General features: G+C 42.9%; 2 protein-coding genes across 3 annotated transcripts in view; one reads left to right on the forward strand and one right to left on the reverse strand.

The window, feature by feature from the left end:
• LOC311012013 (noelin-3-like) overlaps positions 1-21,586 on the reverse strand; it is a 124,626-nt gene that overhangs the window by 65,999 nt on the left and 37,041 nt on the right. The gene's annotated exons all lie outside the window — the stretch shown is intronic.
• The window catches only part of LOC311011822 (retinal-specific phospholipid-transporting ATPase ABCA4-like), a 32,363-nt gene continuing 11,889 nt past the window's right edge, over positions 1,113-21,586 (forward strand). For both annotated transcript variants that reach the window (XM_084006964.1, XM_084006965.1), the window contains exons 1-25: positions 1,113-1,250; positions 2,410-2,522; positions 2,729-2,822; positions 3,043-3,184; positions 3,345-3,484; positions 4,288-4,415; positions 4,615-4,812; positions 7,605-7,694; positions 10,020-10,257; positions 11,392-11,531; positions 12,109-12,225; positions 12,597-12,794; positions 14,302-14,507; positions 15,533-15,709; positions 16,119-16,341; positions 16,540-16,761; positions 17,076-17,280; positions 17,374-17,466; positions 17,973-18,179; positions 18,578-18,755; positions 18,858-18,989; positions 19,344-19,483; positions 19,591-19,728; positions 20,441-20,622; positions 20,795-20,900. In XM_084006964.1, coding sequence (XP_083863090.1) covers positions 2,457-2,522; positions 2,729-2,822; positions 3,043-3,184; positions 3,345-3,484; positions 4,288-4,415; positions 4,615-4,812; positions 7,605-7,694; positions 10,020-10,257; positions 11,392-11,531; positions 12,109-12,225; positions 12,597-12,794; positions 14,302-14,507; positions 15,533-15,709; positions 16,119-16,341; positions 16,540-16,761; positions 17,076-17,280; positions 17,374-17,466; positions 17,973-18,179; positions 18,578-18,755; positions 18,858-18,989; positions 19,344-19,483; positions 19,591-19,728; positions 20,441-20,622; positions 20,795-20,900 — 3,760 coding nt within the window. In that variant the 5' untranslated portion in view covers positions 1,113-1,250; positions 2,410-2,456. The remainder of the gene's footprint in view (positions 1,251-2,409; positions 2,523-2,728; positions 2,823-3,042; positions 3,185-3,344; positions 3,485-4,287; positions 4,416-4,614; positions 4,813-7,604; positions 7,695-10,019; positions 10,258-11,391; positions 11,532-12,108; positions 12,226-12,596; positions 12,795-14,301; positions 14,508-15,532; positions 15,710-16,118; positions 16,342-16,539; positions 16,762-17,075; positions 17,281-17,373; positions 17,467-17,972; positions 18,180-18,577; positions 18,756-18,857; positions 18,990-19,343; positions 19,484-19,590; positions 19,729-20,440; positions 20,623-20,794; positions 20,901-21,586) is intronic.

Genomic DNA, 21,586 nt, shown 5'->3' on the forward strand with positions numbered 1-21,586 from the left:
CTCGGAGAACCAGAGTTACATATATTATAGTTTGTTGACTTATTTATGCTACTGAGCAAATTGCTGTGTCCTTTTCCTAAATTGAAGCCTTTTGTGTATTTCAAACGTCTATGCAATCAGATTTGTTGCTGTTTTGTTACTGTATTGAAAACATTGTAGAAAGAGGCAGTCTAATCGTGGTAGATCAAGGGCTGCATCTGCCAATTATTTATCAATTTATTGATTATTGTTTTGTCTATAAAATGAGAGAAAATAGTGAAATATTGAAAATGAATTTGCAATAATGTGAAACACAAAAGCAGAAAAGCTGCAAACAAATTTTTGTCTTTAAAAATGACTCAAACTGGATTATTTGCCAATATTTTGCTGCCCATCAACTATTCTTACAACCTCTATTCCAATGTTTGATCAGTGCGTCGGAGAATCAGGGTTACATCTGAAATGACTTATTTGCAATTTGCATTATTTATACTACATGTGGCATAGCATCCTATTGAGCATTACAACCGCGTATCCAGTTGGATTATTTACTCTAATTTACTGTATTTGGACGTTGGGAGTTTTTGACAGAGTATCCACCGAGCTACCTGTCTGTGCAGGTTCTCAGCCTTGAATTTCCCTCTTGATTCAGGGTGAGTTGACGCACAGAGTTCACATCGGGTTCAAGTGGGTTTAATGTCAAACTGTCGAAGCTTCAAATTCTCCAGACCTAATTACCCATGACACTTGCTCCACCTGCTCAGAGGAGAAGAGTCAATACAAACACGTACAGACAATGTTTTATCTCGGAATCTGGAAACTATTGGTGACTAAGTCAACACTCTGATCTATTCTGTAGATGTTGACTTTCTTACAGAGGGACAATTTCTGTGGAAACAGTCTTGCTCGTGGACACTTTGACGATAATGTCGGCTCCTACTGTGATCACACCTGTGACCCTTCTCCATCAGGGAGGTCTTGCTTTTCTCCTACAGTATCCCTCCCTCCCATTCCAGTCGATATCCCCCTAATTCTACCTCAAAATGGATGACTGTTGTCTTTTTTCTGCCTGTCCATGTTGAGCTGGGAGATTAGAGCAATCAGATTAGGAGTGCTGCTGACCTGCAGGCAGGGGAGAGAGAGAGAGGGAGACCGGGCAGCGAGGTGTCGTACAGAGCTCTTCCACCTTGCTTAATGTTTGCCACTACTTCAGCTGGTTTGGGAACCTGTTTCTCTAGATGTCGTACGACTTTTATATCATTCCATTAGAGGTAAGGAAATGTTTTCTTCTATTGTTGACCCAATAGGATGTAAGATCATGTAAGAGCTGGCAGGTATGTGCTTGCTTATTACAGTTTTCCCTGTAGCCTATAGTCAAATGTAATTTAATGGTATAAAAAAGGAGATCCCAGTGGGTGCTTGTAAACTGTTTTTGCCCTCATGGGTTAATGTATCCGTTACTTAAACCTGCGGCATTTTTTTCCAATGCCAAAACATTTCTACACGTATTCTGTCAATCTCGTCAGAAGCCCTGTCATGTGTAATTACCGTTTTGAGTAATGAGGTGATTGCAGACATAATGATACCCTTCGCTCTCCTGTTTTTAGTCTCGCAGCCTTTGTCCTCTTGTTTTCCTAGACAAGTATTTATGTCCCTGCATCCGCAGCCTGCCAGTCTGCGGTAATCTATTGGACATGTCACTGTGAACAAATTACTCTTCATGCCTGACATTCCCTCAGCTCATCTGCACATAACGTGGATACATAGATGGCATTTGAGCTGCTTTTTGTGTGTGTGTGGGGTCAGTGTTCAGTTGCAAAATGAATTTGTATTTTTCTAATAAGTCTGCAGGAGAGAGCAGGTACAAATTGCATTTGTCAATCACATACCAACTCATGTACATGTTGTTGAGAACAGTGTTGGATTATACGTTTTAATAATATGACTGTTGTACCAACTTGTATTGTCCTGCAGAGAAACCCCCTCCTTTTGCTATCATCGCAGCTGCTACACAGCAGACCTTAAAGCTGGCACTGTTTTGCTCAGGGGCACTTCAGCAGGGTATTTGCTTCCCCAGTGGTTTGAAAGATAGTCCGCCCAAGGCTGTAGTCAAGACCACTTTACACAAATCCACAATCAAATTTAATGCTGAGGCCAGGTCAAAGTCGGAGCAAAATCAATGCATTTTAAGACAATAAATGTCTTTTCTGATGGGAAAATGCTAAATAGAAAAAACACAATAGTAATAATACTAGTAATAGGCAGAGTAAATTACATCTTAAAATGTTTCAGAAATAAATAACTGATGCAAATATCAGGTCAAACACAGAATCCAAGTGGTCTCAAGACCACAGCCGAGAAGTGTAGTGTCTTTCTCCCAGCAACCCTGATTTTTCCAGTGTCGTCACTGATGGAGTTGTGTATCTGCAGGTTTGTCACAGTCTGATGACCCCTTCCAGGGGTAAAGTTGCGGAGCAATGAAGACAGGCTCTCAAATCCGCCTGTTACTGTGGAAAAACTGGACCCTCCGCAAGAGACAGAAGGTAATGTCGTTAGAAACACCACTCAGTGTGATGCAATCCGATCCATTAACATCACAAACTAAAGGGCCCAAACGCTCCGAAGAGGCCAAACATATAATCTTCGGACCGCTAGGATTTGTTCCAGGGCTGTTGTGTTGAATAAGACTGTACAGGTGCTCCATTTTTGTGGTTATCCAGTTACTCCTACTTTCCTTGTTTCCGTCCAGGTCCGCTTCCTGGTCGAGATCTGCTGGCCGGTGTTGTTATTCATTGGTCTGGTGTGGCTGAGGAAAGCCAACCCACTGTACCAGCAACATGAATGTAAAACAAAACTCTCCATTATAAAGCTTATTTAGTCATCTTTTCATTTCAATTTGGTTAAAAAAAAAAGTCAAAATAATATAATAAATGACCCTCCTAGAGTCTAGAGTCAGCTGTTCTTTTCATAGAGAGCATAACACATGTTAACCTTTAGGCTCTTAGAAATCACCTCGAAAGCCATCACATGCCCATAACGTAATGGTGTTGTCGGCCTCTTCAGGTCATTTCCCCAACAAGGCCATGCCGTCAGCAGGGATCCTGCCTTGGATCCAGGGCATCTTCTGTAACGTCAACAACCCCTGCTTCAGATACCCGACCCGGGGAGAAACTCCAGGCTTCGTCTCCAACTACAACAACTCCATGTAAGCCGAATCCTGGCACTCTCTACACCTCGTGAGCCTCCACACAACCAGAAACCTCATTAAACCAATTGATTTGACATTATTGCCACAGTGCTGATTACAGATGATGTGACGATTACATTAACATTTCATACAATGTGTGATTTTTGGCTTCTTCTAGATTGGCTCGGTTCTACGTTGACGCCCAGGAGCTTCTGCTCAACGAGGCGGATGTCGAGCAGCTCGGCCGACTTTGGCACGATGTGTCGTCCTTCTCCAACTTCATGGAAACATTACGCAACAACCCGTCCATGGTGTCAGGTGAAGCACAAGTCTGAGAGATGGTTTAGATGGCAGCACTTCCCTTGAAAGTAAAATGGTTAGTCAAAGCCCTTTTTCCCGCTCAGCACTGTAATCAGAAGATCTCTCTTTCTGTGAGCCATCCGGGGAACGAAACTAAAGGTGGAGATCATTTTCCTTTTAAAAGTAATTTCTTTTTTATTATAACCTCTCACCCTGACGGGAAGCTTTATCTGCACTTTGATCTCCACCTTTTTGTCTGCACATCCTCTTTCTGTCGGTCTTTTCGCATCTTGTGTTCGTCACAGCACCACCTCCTCGCTAATGGATTTTCAATGTCTCCTTTCTACCACATTGCTGAATTAGCCTTTTTTTTGCGATGTGTTGCTTTTCCAACTGGTGGGTGTAAAACTCATGCATTTTTATTATTGTTTAGCTAACCACTAAAAGAGTGTGACAGCCACACAAAGATTTCTCCAGAATAATGATGTATCAACTCCCCTTACACTGTTGTTTTGGGCCTCTTATTCCCCTGCGATATTCACATAATCGTGGTCATTCATAAGGACAGGATTGTTCATGACCAGGCCTGCTGAAGGCACACATTAAAAAAAAAGGTTGTTTTCAATATTACTTCAATTGAAATTTACTCAACAACTTTTGGCAGCGATATGCGTACAAACGTACATCCTCTCTCTCCGCTGGGCTTTCCCCTAAAACATCCTGAAAAGTCCTGCCAATCTACCTTCCTGTGAATCATTTCTCCTCTGTAGTCAATCTCGTTTTTAACTTTTCACCATTTCTGCTCTTGATGTTTGGTGTAGGCCGCGGCCTGAAGATAGATGATATTCTGAAGGATGACGAGGTTCTCACGGCCTTCCTCTTACGAAACGCCGACCTCTCGGAGTCCATCGTCTACCAGCTCGTCAATGCAGAAATCCGACTAGAACAGGTGCCGCTTGTCATGCTGATGAATGGGAAACGTTGACACATATTAGGTCATCTTATTATTATTCAAAACAATGTTGAATTTCATATTATTTTCTGTGGTTTGGTGTCAACATTAGGAGGTGATTGTACGTGTATTTGGCTATTGTTTGAGAAGTATCTCACGATAAACCACCTTTTTGTTCCGTTTTCATATTTCATAGTTTGCCTCCGGTATCCCGAACCTGCAGCTGAAAGACATAGCCTGCAGCCAGGCCCTGTTGGAGCGCTTCATCATCTTCCCCAGTCGCATGGGACTCCACGGGGTTCGCAACGCCATGTGTGCCCTCAGCCAGCAACGGCTGCAGAAGATAGAGGACATCCTCTATGCTAATCTGGACTTCTTCAAAATCTTCAAACTGGTGAGTTGTGCTTGGTGCAGATATTTTTGAATGTCACTACGTCACCGTCGAATTAATAACAGTGGCACGTCATGCATTCATCATATACTCATATTAGTGATTCAAATATTCCTAAATGGTCCTATATTTCTGACGACCTTCATTGCTTCCTGTTTTAAAATGTTGTTCATTACATTCATCCTCCCTCTTTTTACTTTCTTTATTGACATGGTGGTCATCGTTTCTAATGAGAGATCCTCTGAAGGATGCATTTGTTGGTAAAATAGTGTCCCTCTTCCTGCAGGTGTTTAGTCTGCCTTTTCTGACTTCCTGTCTGTAGTACTCAGCTCCAAGGCCATTGGTTACTACTGAAGAGTAAATCTTTAAAAACACCTCAAGAGTATTTGGTTGATTCTTTAAAGGCTATAGCTGGATATTGTAGTTTTTTAGAACAGCTAATATTTCTGGCAGTATATGTGGGGTACAATGTGCGTGTGTGTGTGTGTGTGTGTGTGTGTGTGTGTGTGTGTGTGTGTGTGTGTGTGTGTGTGTGTGTCAGTGTGGTTCACTGATGTGCTTTAATCATTTTTGGGCAACATTCAAGCTCAGCGGCACAGTACAATAAGATACATGTCTCTTTGGATACACAAACAGTTTACTGTTGGTTTTGGTCTTTTTAATGGGGTTTGTTGGATATAAGAAAAATAGGAAGTATAGGTAGACTTATCTATCAAGGACACACATATTTTTTAAGCCACCAGGTAACTTTACTGTGACATATTCGCAGAGAGAATGAAGATGGAGGGTTGAATACAGTACAATCAGAGAAACGTAACACAGCTTAAGTTATCAGTTACGGTTTCTCCCCCCCCCCCTGGACCTTCTCACAGCTCTGGCAAACGTTGTGGATTGTGTATTTGTGGTTGTGCCGGTTGTGCTTTGTGCTCAGAATAAATGATTTGTTTGTTGTGAGTGGCAGTGTGATGTCAGATGGCTGATTAGTCGATGTAGAGCTGCTGGTGATGCCAGGACTGCATGTGAGGCCTAGTGGCTGATTCCTGCTTACTCTGCCAGACCCGTTCATTCATGCTGTTTCAAACTGTACACATGTATTTATGTATTCAACATCAAGGATTTATTTTATTTCCTTGTGGGACCAAAAATCGTGGATAATACTTTTAAAATTTGAATATATTTGTGAAATATATCCCCTTTCAGAAGTGGATGTATCTTTATAGAATAATACAGAAAAGTAGAATTAAAAAGGGAGCAACCTCATTCAACTGTAGTATATTTCTAAACTTGTCTTGTCCTTGACACCCTCCCATTTCTTCTATATATGTCGGGTGAGTCAGGTGAGAGCTCATGGCATTATCCCTCTTGGCCTGCTTCTGTAATGGGCTTAGCCAGACCCGGCCTATAGTGAGGTATTGTGTAAGACGTAATGCTGCGTCTGGTTTAGATACATTATCAACATGTGCCAGTTAAATGAGCACACCTGGTTATCTGGCCGCTAAAGCCTGACTAAAACAGTACGAGCACGACAGGAATTCTTGATGATATGTTGGGACATATGACCTGGTCAAACAGCACCGAGGGGTAAACAGACCGGAGCAGTTCAGTTACGTAAAAGAGGCACCGCCTTGTTAAATAGATTGAAATCAGAGATTCATGAGTTTGATTTTAAATATATTTATGTTTTCATTCTGTATTTTTATTTATACATGTATCCTGTATTTTGGTAATATTTTTTATTATATCAAATATTGATTAAGTATCAACATTAACGTTAAAAAACAACTGTAGGTTTAATTAAAAAAAAAAAATGCGATTCAGATGTTGCTGCACTTTGATTGGTACACATGTGACATCCCCTTTCCCCAAAGGAGCTCCGTCCACTCTAAGTTTAGAAGGAAATCATGTGTTTGCGTGGGACCTCTTATAATATAACATTTTTATATACAATTTATACAGAAGATGTACAAAATGGCATCACAATGCAATCCAGCGCAGTAACTCTACCACTCACCCCTGATGTGTTTGTGAGGCTGTAGTTTGTAATATTGCACATTGAAATGAAATAGTTGTAGTTTGTACGACAGAAGCATATCAGTTTGAAGCCCATTACCACACAGACCTCCGCTGTAACAACTTGTTACACTCCTGACTCCCTTCTCCCATCCACCTCTCAACACCCTCCCTTCCTAGTCCCTCGACCCCCCCCCCCCCCCCCCCCCCACACACACACACTATAACGCACCGCCTCCTTCCTTCCTTCATTGAAATGCAAGCGCGAGGAATGTGGGAGGAAGGATGTCACATGTGCGTGTTTGTCTTTGCATTCGGGGTTTCCGTAGTCCTCGGCACTCTCACCAGGCCTTTTCTGACGCCTGGTTTCTCGGGATGAAGTGATGGGAGGAGGTTTAGGGGGAAGTATATAGTTTAAGTTTGAAACAGGTTCATCTCCTCCATAAATGCAGACGAGACCCACGCTGTATGAGAAAATTAAAAAAAAAGGCTAATGGGATGGTGTGATGTTGCTGGTTGTACTGTCTGGGCAGAATAATGGGTTCTTCTTTGTAACCCACATATTGGAACTCGGTTTCCAGGGCTTTAGGTTTGTTGTTTCACTGGTTCTTTGCTAGATATGAATGTGTTTGTCTTTGGAAGGTCATCGTGGGACATGACTTAAACGGAGTGGCAACAGTGTTGATACAAAAGAGCAAATTCTGTTTAACCTCTTATTTTAGCCTCTTTTAAATGATCATCTATTTTCCACTTGACTGAAAGCGTCTTGTGACTTTGTTTCCCAGATGCCTCAGGTTATGGACAACAGCTCCCAGGGGATTGACCTGCACTTCTGGGGCCGGGTTCTTAAGGCGACGTCTGAGAAGATCCAAGTTGTAAGTGCTCCAAAGTCTGTCAATCCTTATTCACTCCTTCTCCCGCTCCTCTCTCCTTCTCCTCAGTCCTGCAGGATCAGAGGCACCAGTATTTTTAGCCCTGCAGGAAACTCGCCTTTTCCTCTGCTACCAGTTTGAAAATCACTCACAGAGGAGGCTGAATGATGGCCTCAACAATGTGGGGCGTACCTGTGTGTGTGTGTGTGTGTGTGTGTGTGTGTGTGTGTGTGTGTGTGTGTGTGTGTGTGTGTGTGTGTGTGTGTGTGTGTGTATGTACGTACGTGTTAACAACCTACATGTGAACTCTTCAAGTGCTATATATATATATATATATATATATATATATATATATATATATATATACATGTATATATAAAATACAAATCAGACTCAAATAGAACAGAAATGTGACATACTAAAAGTGACAGTATAATGTAACATAAAATAATATAATCGAGGAAGTAGATAGAACAGAAACGTTATATAATAGACAAGAATACAACATATATTGTATAGAAATTGAATAGAATAGATATCATGGATAAATTGAATACCAAGATGAGAAGAAAAAAACAGGATATAATATAACTGAATAGATATGGTTAAGAAATAGAATAAAAGCGATCATGTAGATGAATCAAATTGAATAGTTATTAGAGAAAAAAGAACAGATTAGATATTGTACATAAAAAGGATAGATATTCTAGAAGAACAGAACAGATATAATAGAACTGAAGATATATTAAAAATATATAGAATAGATAATGTAGATAAATAGTATAGAAAATAATGAATATTGTAGATAAGTAGACCAGGCAGGATAGAATATATAATGTGGAGATATAGAACAGGCTAGGATAGAGCTGAGTAGATATTTTAAAGAAATAGAATAGAATAGATACTTTTTCACATCTTGGTGAAATCACACCCCTGCTAGTTGATATACGTGCATACTAATTCAGATGGTCACACACACACACACTAACACACACACACACACACACACACACACACACACACACACACACACACACACAAACAAACAGAATGACCGGGATTGGGTTGTGTGTTCCAGCACGTTCACTGTATGTCCTGGGGGTAGTGTATCCCATCATCACCATAGGTGGGGTGGGGGAGAGAGAGAGAGAGAGAGAGAGAGAGAGAGAGAGAGAGAGAGAGAGAGAGAGGGTGGGGGGGTGGGGGGGGGGGGGGGTCGAGGGAGAGGGACATTCCTTTGAGGTGACACATCCTGTAGGTGGGACCTTCACATCACCGTGGTGACAGAAAGGCGAGCCAAATGCTCTCATTACCCACCTCTCCTTCCTTTCAATTTAGTGTGTGTGTGTGTGTGTGTGTGTGTGTGTGTGTGTGTGTGTGTGTGTGTGTGTGTGTGTGTGTGTGTGTGTGTGTGTGTGTGTGTGTGTGATGATAAATAAGGGGGATGTGAGGTTGAAACAAATCAGGGGTGTGTTTTAGTACGCATGTGTGTTGGACATAGAAAAGCAATGAGTCACTTTAATCCCTGACCTCTGAAACCAGATCGCCGGGGAGTAGAGAGCAGATTTCATGGAACATTTTAAATGACGTATCCAACAAATGATCGGCAGCCCCTCCGCTATTTCTTTAGAAAGGAAATGATACTACTGGGGATAAATGCACTTGGATGAAGCTATTTTGGTTCCATCAATAGGAGGATATTTAGTCCCCGTGAGAGCAGAGGCGTCTGACGTGTTTGCTTATCTTTCAAACTATTGTTTTCTCCTGATCGTTTATGAAAATGAAAATAAATGGCATAAATATACTAATCTGACACCAGGTCAGATAGCTCAGAAAGATAAAAATGACGAATGTCTTTGTGCCATAAGTCGGTTTAGGTCTTAAGGAAGTTAGTTTGGCAACAGATACTGTGCATAAAAATTGTTGCCGTATATTCTAACAGTATTTTGATTCTATGCTTGTGACTTCAAGTGTGGTAGAACCTGGTGCTTTCTGTGTTACCAAGTCAGGAGTTAAAAGAGCACGGATTTTATTTCTATCACAGGATGAAACTGGAATAACATGACATTTGAAGTATTCTATCTGCACCTTCTGGCTCTTTCTACAGTTTGGTTCTGTGAAACTGCACACATTAATCTTGTGTCTGTTAAAAGCCAACAACTATTTTTAAAAATGTCTAAATCTGATCTGATGTTTTATATGACATTTATCTTGTTTTCTTTTGGGATGTTGGCCCCCAGCTACTTAAACAATGGAATTGAATAATGAAACTGAATTAAACAAGTAGAATCTCTTTCAACTGGTCCTCCACATGACTTTTTTTTACAGATGATGCAGCGGCAGAGCTCTCAAGAGCTCCTCAAGGTGGTTTCCTCTCTGTTTCAAAACGGGGGTCCACCCTCATTCACCCAGCTGCTGTCCGGGGTGTCGAGCCTCTTCTGTGGATACCCAGAGGGAGGCGGCTCCAGGGTCCTGTCCTTCAACTGGTACGAGGACAACAACTACAAGGTGTTTCTGGGGGTCAACGGCACCAAGAACCACAACTATGTCTATGACGACTCCACCAGTAAGTGACGTGGTCTTGAATTGTCTCTTATCTCTAGCATATATGTATATGTTATCTACTAATACTGATACACGGTGCACACTGTAGATAACTTACAGTCTAGAACATGCATCTCATATTATTTTATTATTATATTATTATTTTGGCCCCTTTCATACTCACATTTTGGTTTTATATTCCTACCAGCACAAGTCCCTTTTTTTAAACCCATCAAGTGATATTGTTTTGTTAATTATGCCAATAAAAAGTCAACTTAAATGACACAAGATGAAGACTCATCCTAAAAAGCAATATTTCTTCCCAAAGATTGAATCCACTCATTTGTTCTGACTGTGTCAGAGTCACCTTTTCGATGCCCTGGAACCAAAACGATGAATGTCGTGTTTATAGTCATTGATGTGTACTGCTGCCGGGTCACCTCTATCATTTCTCCTTATCAACATAGAACGACCCCACAGGGACATAAATGACATAAATGACATGAGAAGTGAAACATGTGATGACATCATCGATAAAAATCTTTTTTTTACCCCGTGTGAGGATGACTCAAGTAGTTACCTTTGACCCTTTGATTACGTTGAGCACGTCTTCTGCATTTAGAGCATCTGTTTGGAAGAGGTGATTTTCCTTTAGCTTGTACGTCTCGAAGATTGCATCGTTTTTGATGGACTTTTATTGGTGGTCCAATCTTTTTTAATAATTGAGCCCGGGCTGTGTCTTCTTCTGTGGTAGTTTCTTCTGTGACGGCTCATTTCTTGGTTTCTTTCAGCCCAGTCCTCTGTGTTGTGACAATGTACTAGACTTCTTCTCAACCCACACGTCCGGGAGGTTCACTTTTATCAAATGCATATTCCAATTTCGTTCAATTCCATTGGAATATCTTTTTCAACAAATGGATTCTCTGTGGGATTACGTATGAAGTTTTTTTTAATGACTGCTGAGCAAGAGCAGCATGTGGCATCTTCTTTTCTCAAAACTCAAGTGATGGTTCCCAATGCAATCCATATGCGAATATCTCCTTTGAAAGAAAAAAAACATATACTAGTCTAGAACTGTGACTGTTGTCAGCTACTTCATTGATAGCTTCTGAATACTTATAATTTCCCTCTGTTTTTTCACTTCCTCCACCATTAGCGGCCTCCTGCAACGCCCTGATGAAGACCCTGGAGTCCAACCCTGTCACAAAAATCGTGTGGAATTCCGTCAAGCCCCTGCTGATGGGAAAGATCCTGTACACCCCAGACTCCCCTGCCGTCCACAAGATATTAAAGAGTGTAAGAGAGAGACCACCTCCAGCCTCGACCCCCTCACCCCTCTTTCTCTCTCTCTCTCTCTCCCTATCCCTACCTCTTTACTCACTTTTTCTCTCCATATCTTTCACCACTCTACGTATGTGTTTTTACCCGTCCAAACCCCCCACCCTTCTAAGGAATGAGCTGACTGCCGAGGCGGAGGAGGGTGGAGGGACAGGGAGGCGATCTACTGCAGTGTGAGGGGAGGGAAAAGGAGGGGGATAATGAAATAATGAATTGATGAAAGGAAAAACATTTGATTTTTCAGTCCGTCGGATCTCATTCAGTGGTCCAGACACAAAACAGATCTCAATTTCAAAAGGAAAGGAGCTTTGTTAATGACAATTCAGCGAGCCTGCTCCGGAAAAGAAAATGACCTACTGTGACTCTCCTCTAGTTTATTACCTTCATCAATCTCACCGCTGTCAAATGTCTTGATGCTACCTTCCGGGGCTTTCCTGAGCTTCTTCACTGCTGCTGTGGTACAATGAAATGACTTTACATTAACATACATTGAACTGATATAGTGTGTATTTGTGCTTATGTGTGTGTGTTGTAGGCCAACACAACGTTCGAGGAGCTAGAGAGGTTGCAGAACATGGCCAAGGCCTGGGAGGAGTTGGGACCTCAGCTGTGGACTTTCTTCCACAACAGCGTACAGATGAACATGATCAGGGTAGGAACACTGGTTCTCACTGTATCCTGATCTGCATTATATGTATCAAAGAAAAGCCACCATGTGGGTACCTCTGTTTACCTATCAAGAGATGGATTTAAGTCAAATTCGAGCTGCACGTTTTTGCAGACTCTTGTCTGGTGCAGGGTATTTAAGGACTGTAGACAAAATACCCCTGGCTAGCTGGTTCCACTCACCACATCTGGTGACTCATCCAATAAAGAATTTACCATCAGACAATCAGCATTCAGTTCAATTATGCGATACTTGACATTTTGAAACTGCATTAGATTTGGTAAATATGAAGGTTTCAAGTTAACTAATTAGCTCTTGTTCTTGAACGTCTCACATGTACGTCTCAATGGCTGCAGGACACGCTGAGAAACCCAACAGTGATGCAGTTCATGGACACCAGTCTGGAGGACACTGACTTTACCACCAATGACATCCTCAACTTCCTGCACAACGGTCCGGACTACCTCAGGGAGGCAGGCATGCCCAACTGGGACTGGAGGACCGTCTTTACCAACGTAGACCAGACCATACGCATGTTCAACCAGTATGGAGAGGTAAGGTCTATCTATCTATCGGTCTGGTTTTCCATCATGCCAAATGTTGCACATTCCCAGGACCGAGTGTTCAGACTCTCAGCTCTCCAGACAGGTGCATCAGTCTTCCAGGTCTGCTCCCGGGAGATTGCAGCCAGGCCTCCTTTGAAACGGAGCAGGCCACTTAGCACGGCTATAGAGCCCCTCTCCCGTCCTATTGGCTGAAAGGTGGGGAGAACAAGCCTGCTGTCACCCCCCTCCTTTGCTCTCATTGTGCAGCCAGTGATAAAGTGGAGAGTAGATGGGAATGAGTCACCCCCCCCCATCAGGTCAATGCTGTTTTAGTGTACGGCCCCGCATCGAAACAGACCGCCGCAACATAAAAGAGGGCAAATCACTCTATCCATCCTTCACGCCTTCCTTCTCTCCTCTCGCAACTGATTTAAAAGGGGGCAGGGGTTGCGTTTGTTTTCAGAGAGATCAGTGCAGGCATCTTAATCTGCCCTTTGTTTCCGAGTTCAGCCCCGAGACCCCTTCGGAGGCCCCGCAAATAAACCCGCTGGGTCCAGCCAATTAGATATAGCTGTCAGCTAGCATCGGGCCATATGGATAACTGCTGCACTTAGCATTAGGTCCTCTCACTCCATCAGGGGTATGTTTCTCACAGTGCAATCCCATTGGAACACGTGTATCAGCGAGGGTCTTTCTTCTCAGCCCATCTCCGAGTGAACATTGTTGTGCCGTGAATGTACGGCCCCGTAGAGATGAATGGGAAGTGGTCTCCGCTTCTTCTTTGAGCGCTCGCGGGGTATTGTACAGTAATGTGAATGGAGACGTTAGACACGGTGCACACAGGGGTATGGGGGGGAGATAGCAGTGTGTGTGTGTGTGTGTGTGTGTGTGTGTGTGTGTGTGTGTGTGTGTGTGTGTGTGTGTGTGTAGGGTGGGAGTCTCACAGGGCAATTACGTGTGCTATATAGAGAGAGAGGAAGAGTGTGCATGTGTGTGTGTGAGAGTCCAATTGTTTGCATGTAGGTGTGTATATCTATCGAGCTCTGTTCACGTGTCACTGAGAGCATGCATTTGCTTTCCTGCGTGTGTGTGTGTGTGTGTGTCGTTGTAGAATTAATGTAGCAGCTCAGATTTTCCCATGTCACCAGATCGCCTCTCAGTGAGAGATGGATGGATGGAAAAATGGATATTAACATAACTACACACAACATGATCAATAGGGCAGGCAGGGCATCTGGTGTCAGTATGGTGTAGAATAAAAAATGGAAACTAGAGAGCGTTAAGAAACAAACGCTGCAACTAAATCTGACAGAAGTGTGAGTAATAGCAGCATTATTTGATTCATAATATTATTATTTTATAAGTTTCTGGCCACAAAAATACACGCAGCTTTATAACAACTTCTGTGAAATAAATTATTGTTTTATAGAACAGCAGGATCTTTATTAAGATCATCTCTCTCAACATGCGAAAGAACATCACAGTTCAACTATTGTCCTTTCTCCCCCGATCACAGTGCATCAGCCTGGATAAGTTTGTGGCTTACACAGACGAGTCCATGATGACCCACCAGGCCTTGCACCTGCTGGAGGAGAACAAGTTTTGGGCCGGCGTGGTCTTCATGGACATGTATCCCTGGACCACCAGTGTCCCCCCGCATGTGAAGTACAAGATCCGCATGGACATAGACGCTGTGGAGCGCACCAACAAGATCAAAGACAGGTCAGCAGCAGCTGTGTGGACAGATGTTTGCTAACGAGGATGACCTCACCCTGTTTCTGCTTGTGACCCTTCAAGATGAAGCAAAGTGTCTGCTTTTGACTCCTTATCACACAGTCTTTATGAATTTTTCACATTGTGTTATTTGAGACCATATTTCACAAGAAAAAAAAAAATAGAGAGGAGTCATAAAATAGATATATTTGTGGAGCACAACATAGTCTTTTTTTATGATCCAGTCATTCGACCACACATACACACCCTGATTCCTTGAAGGCAGTGGTTTCCAAACCACTGGTTCATTTAGAGCACACACATCTAGGCTGTGAACATTTTATTAGCGATCACAAAAACATTTAATTGCAGTTGACTGGTATGCATACACACAGGGTGAACGAAAATCCCAACCGGTAACGTTCAGACCGCCAAATCACCATGACAACGTACCATTCATACATTTTTTTTTTCATGTTGTTGCTGGCATACTAATGAGGCAATTTATATGGATTTATCACATTCCTGGAAGGAGGAAAAGAGAAACCTCTCCAGCTGGCGTCAGTGTGTTTTCCCAAAGTCTCTCGGTGGTTCCATATTAACTCGATACCTGCCCTTTCATTCTCCCATGTGAGGCTTTTTTTCCCCTTTCCCTTTGATGTCCCATTCATAAACAGACTGTATGTCAATAACCCCCGGGGCGAACAAAATGCTTCTGCTGTTTACGGCTCACCAACAGGCTGTAATGGACCCAGTGGGAGTCCTGCAGCTATACAATTGAATAATCAGATTGCTTTGGCTTTGCCTTGGACTTATGTGCTTAAGTGGAATCAGTGGACTTGTGTTGTGTGTGTGTGTGTGTTTGTGTTGTGTGTGCTTTAGAGATTGTGGATTCAAGATGTCTTTGATTATTTCAAAGAACGCTTCAATAAATTGTTAGTTTAACCGTTTGTGTGATGAATGATATCGTACATTTTAATGAATAAAACCCCCCAGACCACCTCTGTCATTCACCCTCTGGTTTCTCCTCTCAGGTACTGGGACCCCGGCCCCAGAGCAGACCCCATGGAGGATCAGCGGTACCTCTGGGGAGGCTTTGCATACCTGCAGGACATGATTGAACACGGCATCATCAAGCTTCACACGGGCAAAGACTGGCCACTCGGGGTCTACGTCCAACAGATGCCGTATCCGTGCTACGTAGATGACCTGTGAGTGAGCCCGTCACCCGTTTTTTTATTTTTTATATATATATATAACATATGTTCAGTTGTTAATAATAACTTTTGTATTACTTAATGTATTCTTAATATTATTATTTATTTATTTTTTACTTAAGTTTGTTTTCAGCCAATTCATCTCAGTGTCTAAAGGTTTGGATCCCTTGGGGAAGTTGGGTAGCTGCATCAATAGTGTGTCAAAGTGTTATTCTTGTTATCATCACTGGATGGCGCTAAAGTCTGAAATTTTACAATTTTGTTCCCTTCATTTCTTTCTTTCCATTTCTTTCTCACACTATTATGAGACCAGAAGTACCTAAAATATATTACAACGACAGCATATCATTATTTGAAGACATATTTCCTGTGGGTTAAATGAGGTGTCTCTCTCCTCCACCAGCTTCATGATCACACTGAACCGCTGCTTCCCCATGTTCATGGTGCTGGCCTGGATCTACTCCGTGTCCATGACCGTGAAGAGCATCGTGCTGGAGAAGGAGCTGCGCCTCAAGGAGACTCTCAAAGCCATGGGGGTCAACAACGGAGTCATTTGGTACACCAACTTCATCGACAGCTTCGTCATGATGACCGCGAGCACCGTGCTGCTCACGTCCATCATCATGGTGAGGAGACAAGATGGAGATGGGGACAGAAGGAGGCCATGTTGAGGGAGACAATGGGGTCAAGTTTTTTATGTGCTTGGTTCGGAGGGTTTTAACTGTTTTGGAGAATGCAATGTTGCCCTCTTCTGGATGATTTGAAAAAGCTCCATTTATGGAGAGAAAACTTTAATCATACATATCTTTTTTTTCCCCTCTCAGGGTGGAAAGGTGCTGAATTACAGCGACCCCATCCTTGTCTTCCTTTTCCTGCTCACTTTCACCGTCACCACCATCATGCAGTGTTTCCTGATGAGCGTTTTCTTCAACAAGGCCAACCTGGCGGCGGCCTGCAGCGGCATCATCTACTTCACCCTCTATCTGCCACACGTCCTCTGCTTTGCCTGGCAGGACCGCATCACCAAGAACATGAAGATGGCTGCTGTATGTCTTTTTTTTTTTCTTAGTGTAACATAATTCACAAAAACAGAAAAACACAGAGTTATTTTTAAAGTAGTGTTAAAGGTAACATTTGTAGACACATTGTAGGTTAATGAAGAGAAAAAGGCAGAGGGCATAAATGATGATTTTGTATACCATTGTTTTAACATAGCATGTCCCTGAAAGATTAATATACGTGTACGTTTATCACATGTAAAGGTTGTAATCATCACCGATATTTCTAATTTCTTAAGATTTCACAGTGTTATTTCCCCATGTAGACACTCTTCAATGTCTGTGCTCCCTTGCTCCTCCAGAGCTTGTTGTCTCCAGTGGCCTTTGGCTTCGGGACCGAGTACCTGTCGCGGTACGAGGAGCAGGGTTTAGGTCTGCAGTGGGACAACATCATGACCAGCCCGCTAGAGAAAGACACCTTCTCTTTCTTAACCTCCATCCTAATGATGGTGTTTGACGGCGTCCTCTACGGCGTCCTGGCCTGGTATCTGGATAATGTCTTCCCAGGTTGAACTGCTAATACACTGTGATTTACTTTTACCGCTTTATAGGCGCCACAAGTTATTACACTGAGGACTATGTCCAATTTCTCCTTCACAGGACAGTACGGCATTGGAAGACCGTTCTACTTCCCATTCCAGACCTCATACTGGCAAACGGCTGCACCCTCACACACAGAGACGGCCGACCAAGGTTAGTGTAATTGAAATCTCATGCGTCATAGGTGAGCAGCATCCCTGTGATTGGAGCTTTGGTGCCCAGCGTTGCAAATATAATGTGAGTGAGAAGTGAATGCCTGCCCTTATTTATTTATTCTCTAATAAAAGAATTACTCCCCAGAAAAGCTTCTAATTCCAACTGGAGAATTGATGTCGATATAAGGTTCACAAGAACAAAGTTTCGCTCCTCCAGCACTCCCCAAGCAGGAAATGAGTCAGCATCTTGGGAGACGCCAGTTTAGTAAAGTGCATTCTTGCCAACACAGGATCTGAAACCAAGTCATCATCCTGGTTTAATATCATGTTTGAATAACATTAGAACCTCCTTAGGAAAATAAAAATGAACAAAATCCTCTTCTAACTGCTGCTGTAGACCTTTATCCAAATTCACCATATTTCATAAAGATCTCATAGCAAACAACATCTCTTGTGAGAACACATCATAACCAAGCAACGGCTCTGTGACCTCTCTTTCCGTAGACCCGGAGAAACCCGAACCGAACCACGTGGAGAAGGACGCAGAGAGCATAGACACGCCGGAGACGCACACATGTAACGGTTCAGCAAGCAGGAAAGCCTGTAAGCACCAACGTAAGAGGGATCAACTGGAGAGAGAGAGGGAGCTGCTGAGACGACAAGAGGAAACTGCAAACCAGGAGGAGGAGTGTCAGGACTCAGGGGTGGAAGGTGAGGAAACACTGTAGTGCAAGCAGTGACTGGAGGTTGGGAAGCAGCCAGGCTGCTTTAGGGGAACCTACTGAGGACATCTAGTGGACATGATGGGCCACGCACCACGCGATGAGACGAGGGAAAAAAAGAAAAGCTGTGGATGCATCCATACTCATGATGATTATGAGTGTAGCTATTAGGGAAACTGCATGTTATGTTGCCTGTGAAGATTTGTAACAGGCCTCAGTTAAGGTAGTGAAAGGCAGGGAAAGAAATATCTAACGGTATTCTAGTTCTGTGAAATACCCATAAATTGAAACATAAATATTTTTTCATTTTCATTTCTATCGTCTATTGTGCTATTCATTATATAATCTAAATGCAAACGTTTACTCACTCTTTGTTTTTCCATGCAGGTCAGTTGTTCTTTGAGCCCGACCCGTTGGGCCTCGTGATGGGGGTGCAGATTCAGGACCTGGTGAAGGTGTTTGACGGAAGTTCTCGTCCGGCCGTCAACTGTCTCAACATCAGTTTCTACCAAGACCAGATCACATCCTTTTTGGGGCACAACGGGGCTGGAAAAACCACCACTATGTAAGCTGAATCAGAGTTAACGAGTCACAAATCCCTTCAATCACGCAGCGCAGCAAAAGTTGGTCATGGCATTGATGTCGTACGTGCTTCTGCTCCGTCCAGGTCCATCCTGACTGGCATGTTCCCTCCTACATCTGGCACAGCCTACGTTAACGGAAGGGACATCAGGACAGACATGGACACCATCCGCTCCTCCATGGGGATGTGTCCTCAGTACAACATCCTCTTCAACCAGTGAGCTACTTTACACCCGCTGCTTGGAAACTAAACACGTACATGCATACAATGTTTCTAGCTTATTCAGCAACCAAGAGCCAACATAATTAAGGAACTGTTTATGTTGAAGAACAAACTTACTTAAGTTACTCATCAATTGCATTTTCTTTGTTAAAGTTTAGAGTGTCTTTACTGTAATTAAGTGAGGAGCAGGCTTTGTTCAAATCAATGCACGTTATTCAAGCACTGCCTTTGATAGCAGTTATCCCCATTCAGACTTCCCCAGCTTTTCAAAGCGCCCACACAAAAGAAAAACACCAATTTTACACAAAAGAAAAAATTGTTATTACCGCTGCCCTGTTTTTGTGCCAGTCTCACAGTGGAAGAACACATCCTGTTCTACTCCCTGCTGAAGGGTCGGACTCAGGAGGAAGCGGAGAGGGAGGTTGAAAGCATGCTGGTGGACCTCGGGCTGCCTCACAAGAGAGACGACGAGGCCCAGAACCTCTCAGGTGGACCACTCGTTCCTCTGCTTTAGTGAAGGACAGCGAGAGAGGATGTCATTCATCCCTTCCACGTCGTTTCTGCTCTAAACGGTTGCCTCTTACACACTCTGCAGGCGGCATGCAGAGGAAACTGTCGGTTGCCATGGCGTTTGTTGGAGGGTCAAAGGTCGTGATCCTGGACGAGCCCACCTCAGGAGTGGACCCCTATTCCAGGAGATCCATCTGGGACCTCCTGCTAAAATACAGAGCTGGTACGAATGTCACTGCAGCAAACTCATTTAACCCATTAAGTTCCACCTTTTAGTCCTCTTTAGATCCACATTTCACCCCCAGCAGTACACGTCTCACCGAGGAGAGGCGCTGCAGAATGCTGCAGAATCCTTTGCAGCCTTACAGCTCTCCTGAGGCGTTTGAATTAAGTAGTGAGCTGATCAAATGGAAAAATTCAGCTTCCCTGCTACAACAAAAGCAAAAAGTGAAGTCACAAAACCAATTATCTGATGGCAAAGGCACTTTTTGTTCAGCTTAATGTACTAAAGCTTTGAGAGGCAAGTTCGAAAAAGAAAGATTCTTTTTTATGTCTCTTCTAAATAGTTTTCTCTCCTGTTTATGACTTAAGAACAGTAATAATTGTTAAGATTCTTAATTTTTCACCTTTGTTCTAAACAATCCAAAAGAAAACAAATGGCAGTAATGTTACATAACTTGCTAACAGACAATATGTGTGTTGTGTTGAAAAAATTAAAAATGGCCCTTTCAAAATTGCATTCCCACCTGTTAGAATATATAAATATTAAGTATCTTGGGAATAATATCTGGCAAAACCTTCTTCCTCACCTGTTCTTAAGTCGTAAACACAGGAAAGAAAAGCAGAGCTGCTAAACTCAACCCATTAGTTATCAAATACGAATCAGCAAATACTTTTCAACAAAATCCTGAATGTGAATTTGACCACTTGTGCAGGCCGGACAGTGATCCTGTCCACTCATCACATGGACGAAGCCGACTTGCTGAGTGACCGCATCGCCATCATCTCCAAAGGACAACTCCACTGCAGCGGATCGCCTCTCTTCCTCAAGAACTGCTTCGGAGTCGGTTTCTACCTGACACTTGTTCGCCGGATGAAGGATCTCAAGAAGAAGGAGGTTAGCTTGATCTTTCACACACACAAAAAGAAATCACCCACAGACCCAGCTGGTTCTTTTTTCAGACACAGACACAACAGAGGACACCTTATTTTCTTCCCTTAGAGTTCCAGCTTCCTAGTGGGAGTTTTGAACTGTTAAAGATGTGCCTGCCTTTGCTGTTTTCCACCAGAATGACTGTGACTGTGCCTCAGACTGCTCCTGTGCCTGCTCCATCTGTACCAGATACAAAGACCAGTCTCAGTACCAGTCCCAACATCTAGACCGAGTTCCGGATGGTAAGTGCACGCTGCGTAGTTCATTGACTATAACTGTGTACTCCTCTGTCCTCTGTCTGGCTACTTCTGTCTTGTTGAGGATCACCTTGAGATTTAGACTCTGTGAGTGAGTTAGGGGGGGTTTACATTTCATTTGGGTTGGCAAGGAGTTGTGATGGTTTAAATTGGGGATAGGGAATTAGGGTATTTTGAGGGTAAGGACCACTATGTAGGATTTAGTAACATCTAGCGTTTGGTTTGTCTGTTCTAGGCTACTGTAGAAACATGGTGGACTCAGTGAAGAGGAGCCCGCTCCCTGAAGGGCTCATTGTAGGATAATGTAACTGTAAAACATAATCATGACTGTTATATTCCCTTTCTGCCAATAATGACTCCTAAATTCTACAAACTGGTCCTTTAAAAAAAACCCATCTATAGTCAGTTAATTTGGACTATGTGGTTGTGCTTGTACCTAACTTTATTGACAACACAAACAAGCAAGTATAGCAGTTTTTAAGTTCGATGCATTGAAGATTGTGCCATCAGATGTTTCCAGCAAAGCCTCGTCCACATAAAACCACGTAAATACAAATAAATACAGACATCTCCAATGTGGAACAGCCCAAAGAGTTTCCCCCCATCGCTCATCGTGAGATGTTGGTTGATAAAATGGGTTTTCCGGGACTCCAGCAGTACAAACCTGTGTG

Source organism: Eutrigla gurnardus, assembly GCF_963514095.1.
Source record: "Eutrigla gurnardus genome assembly, chromosome: 4".
Classification (NCBI taxonomy): domain Eukaryota; kingdom Metazoa; phylum Chordata; class Actinopteri; order Perciformes; family Triglidae; genus Eutrigla; species Eutrigla gurnardus.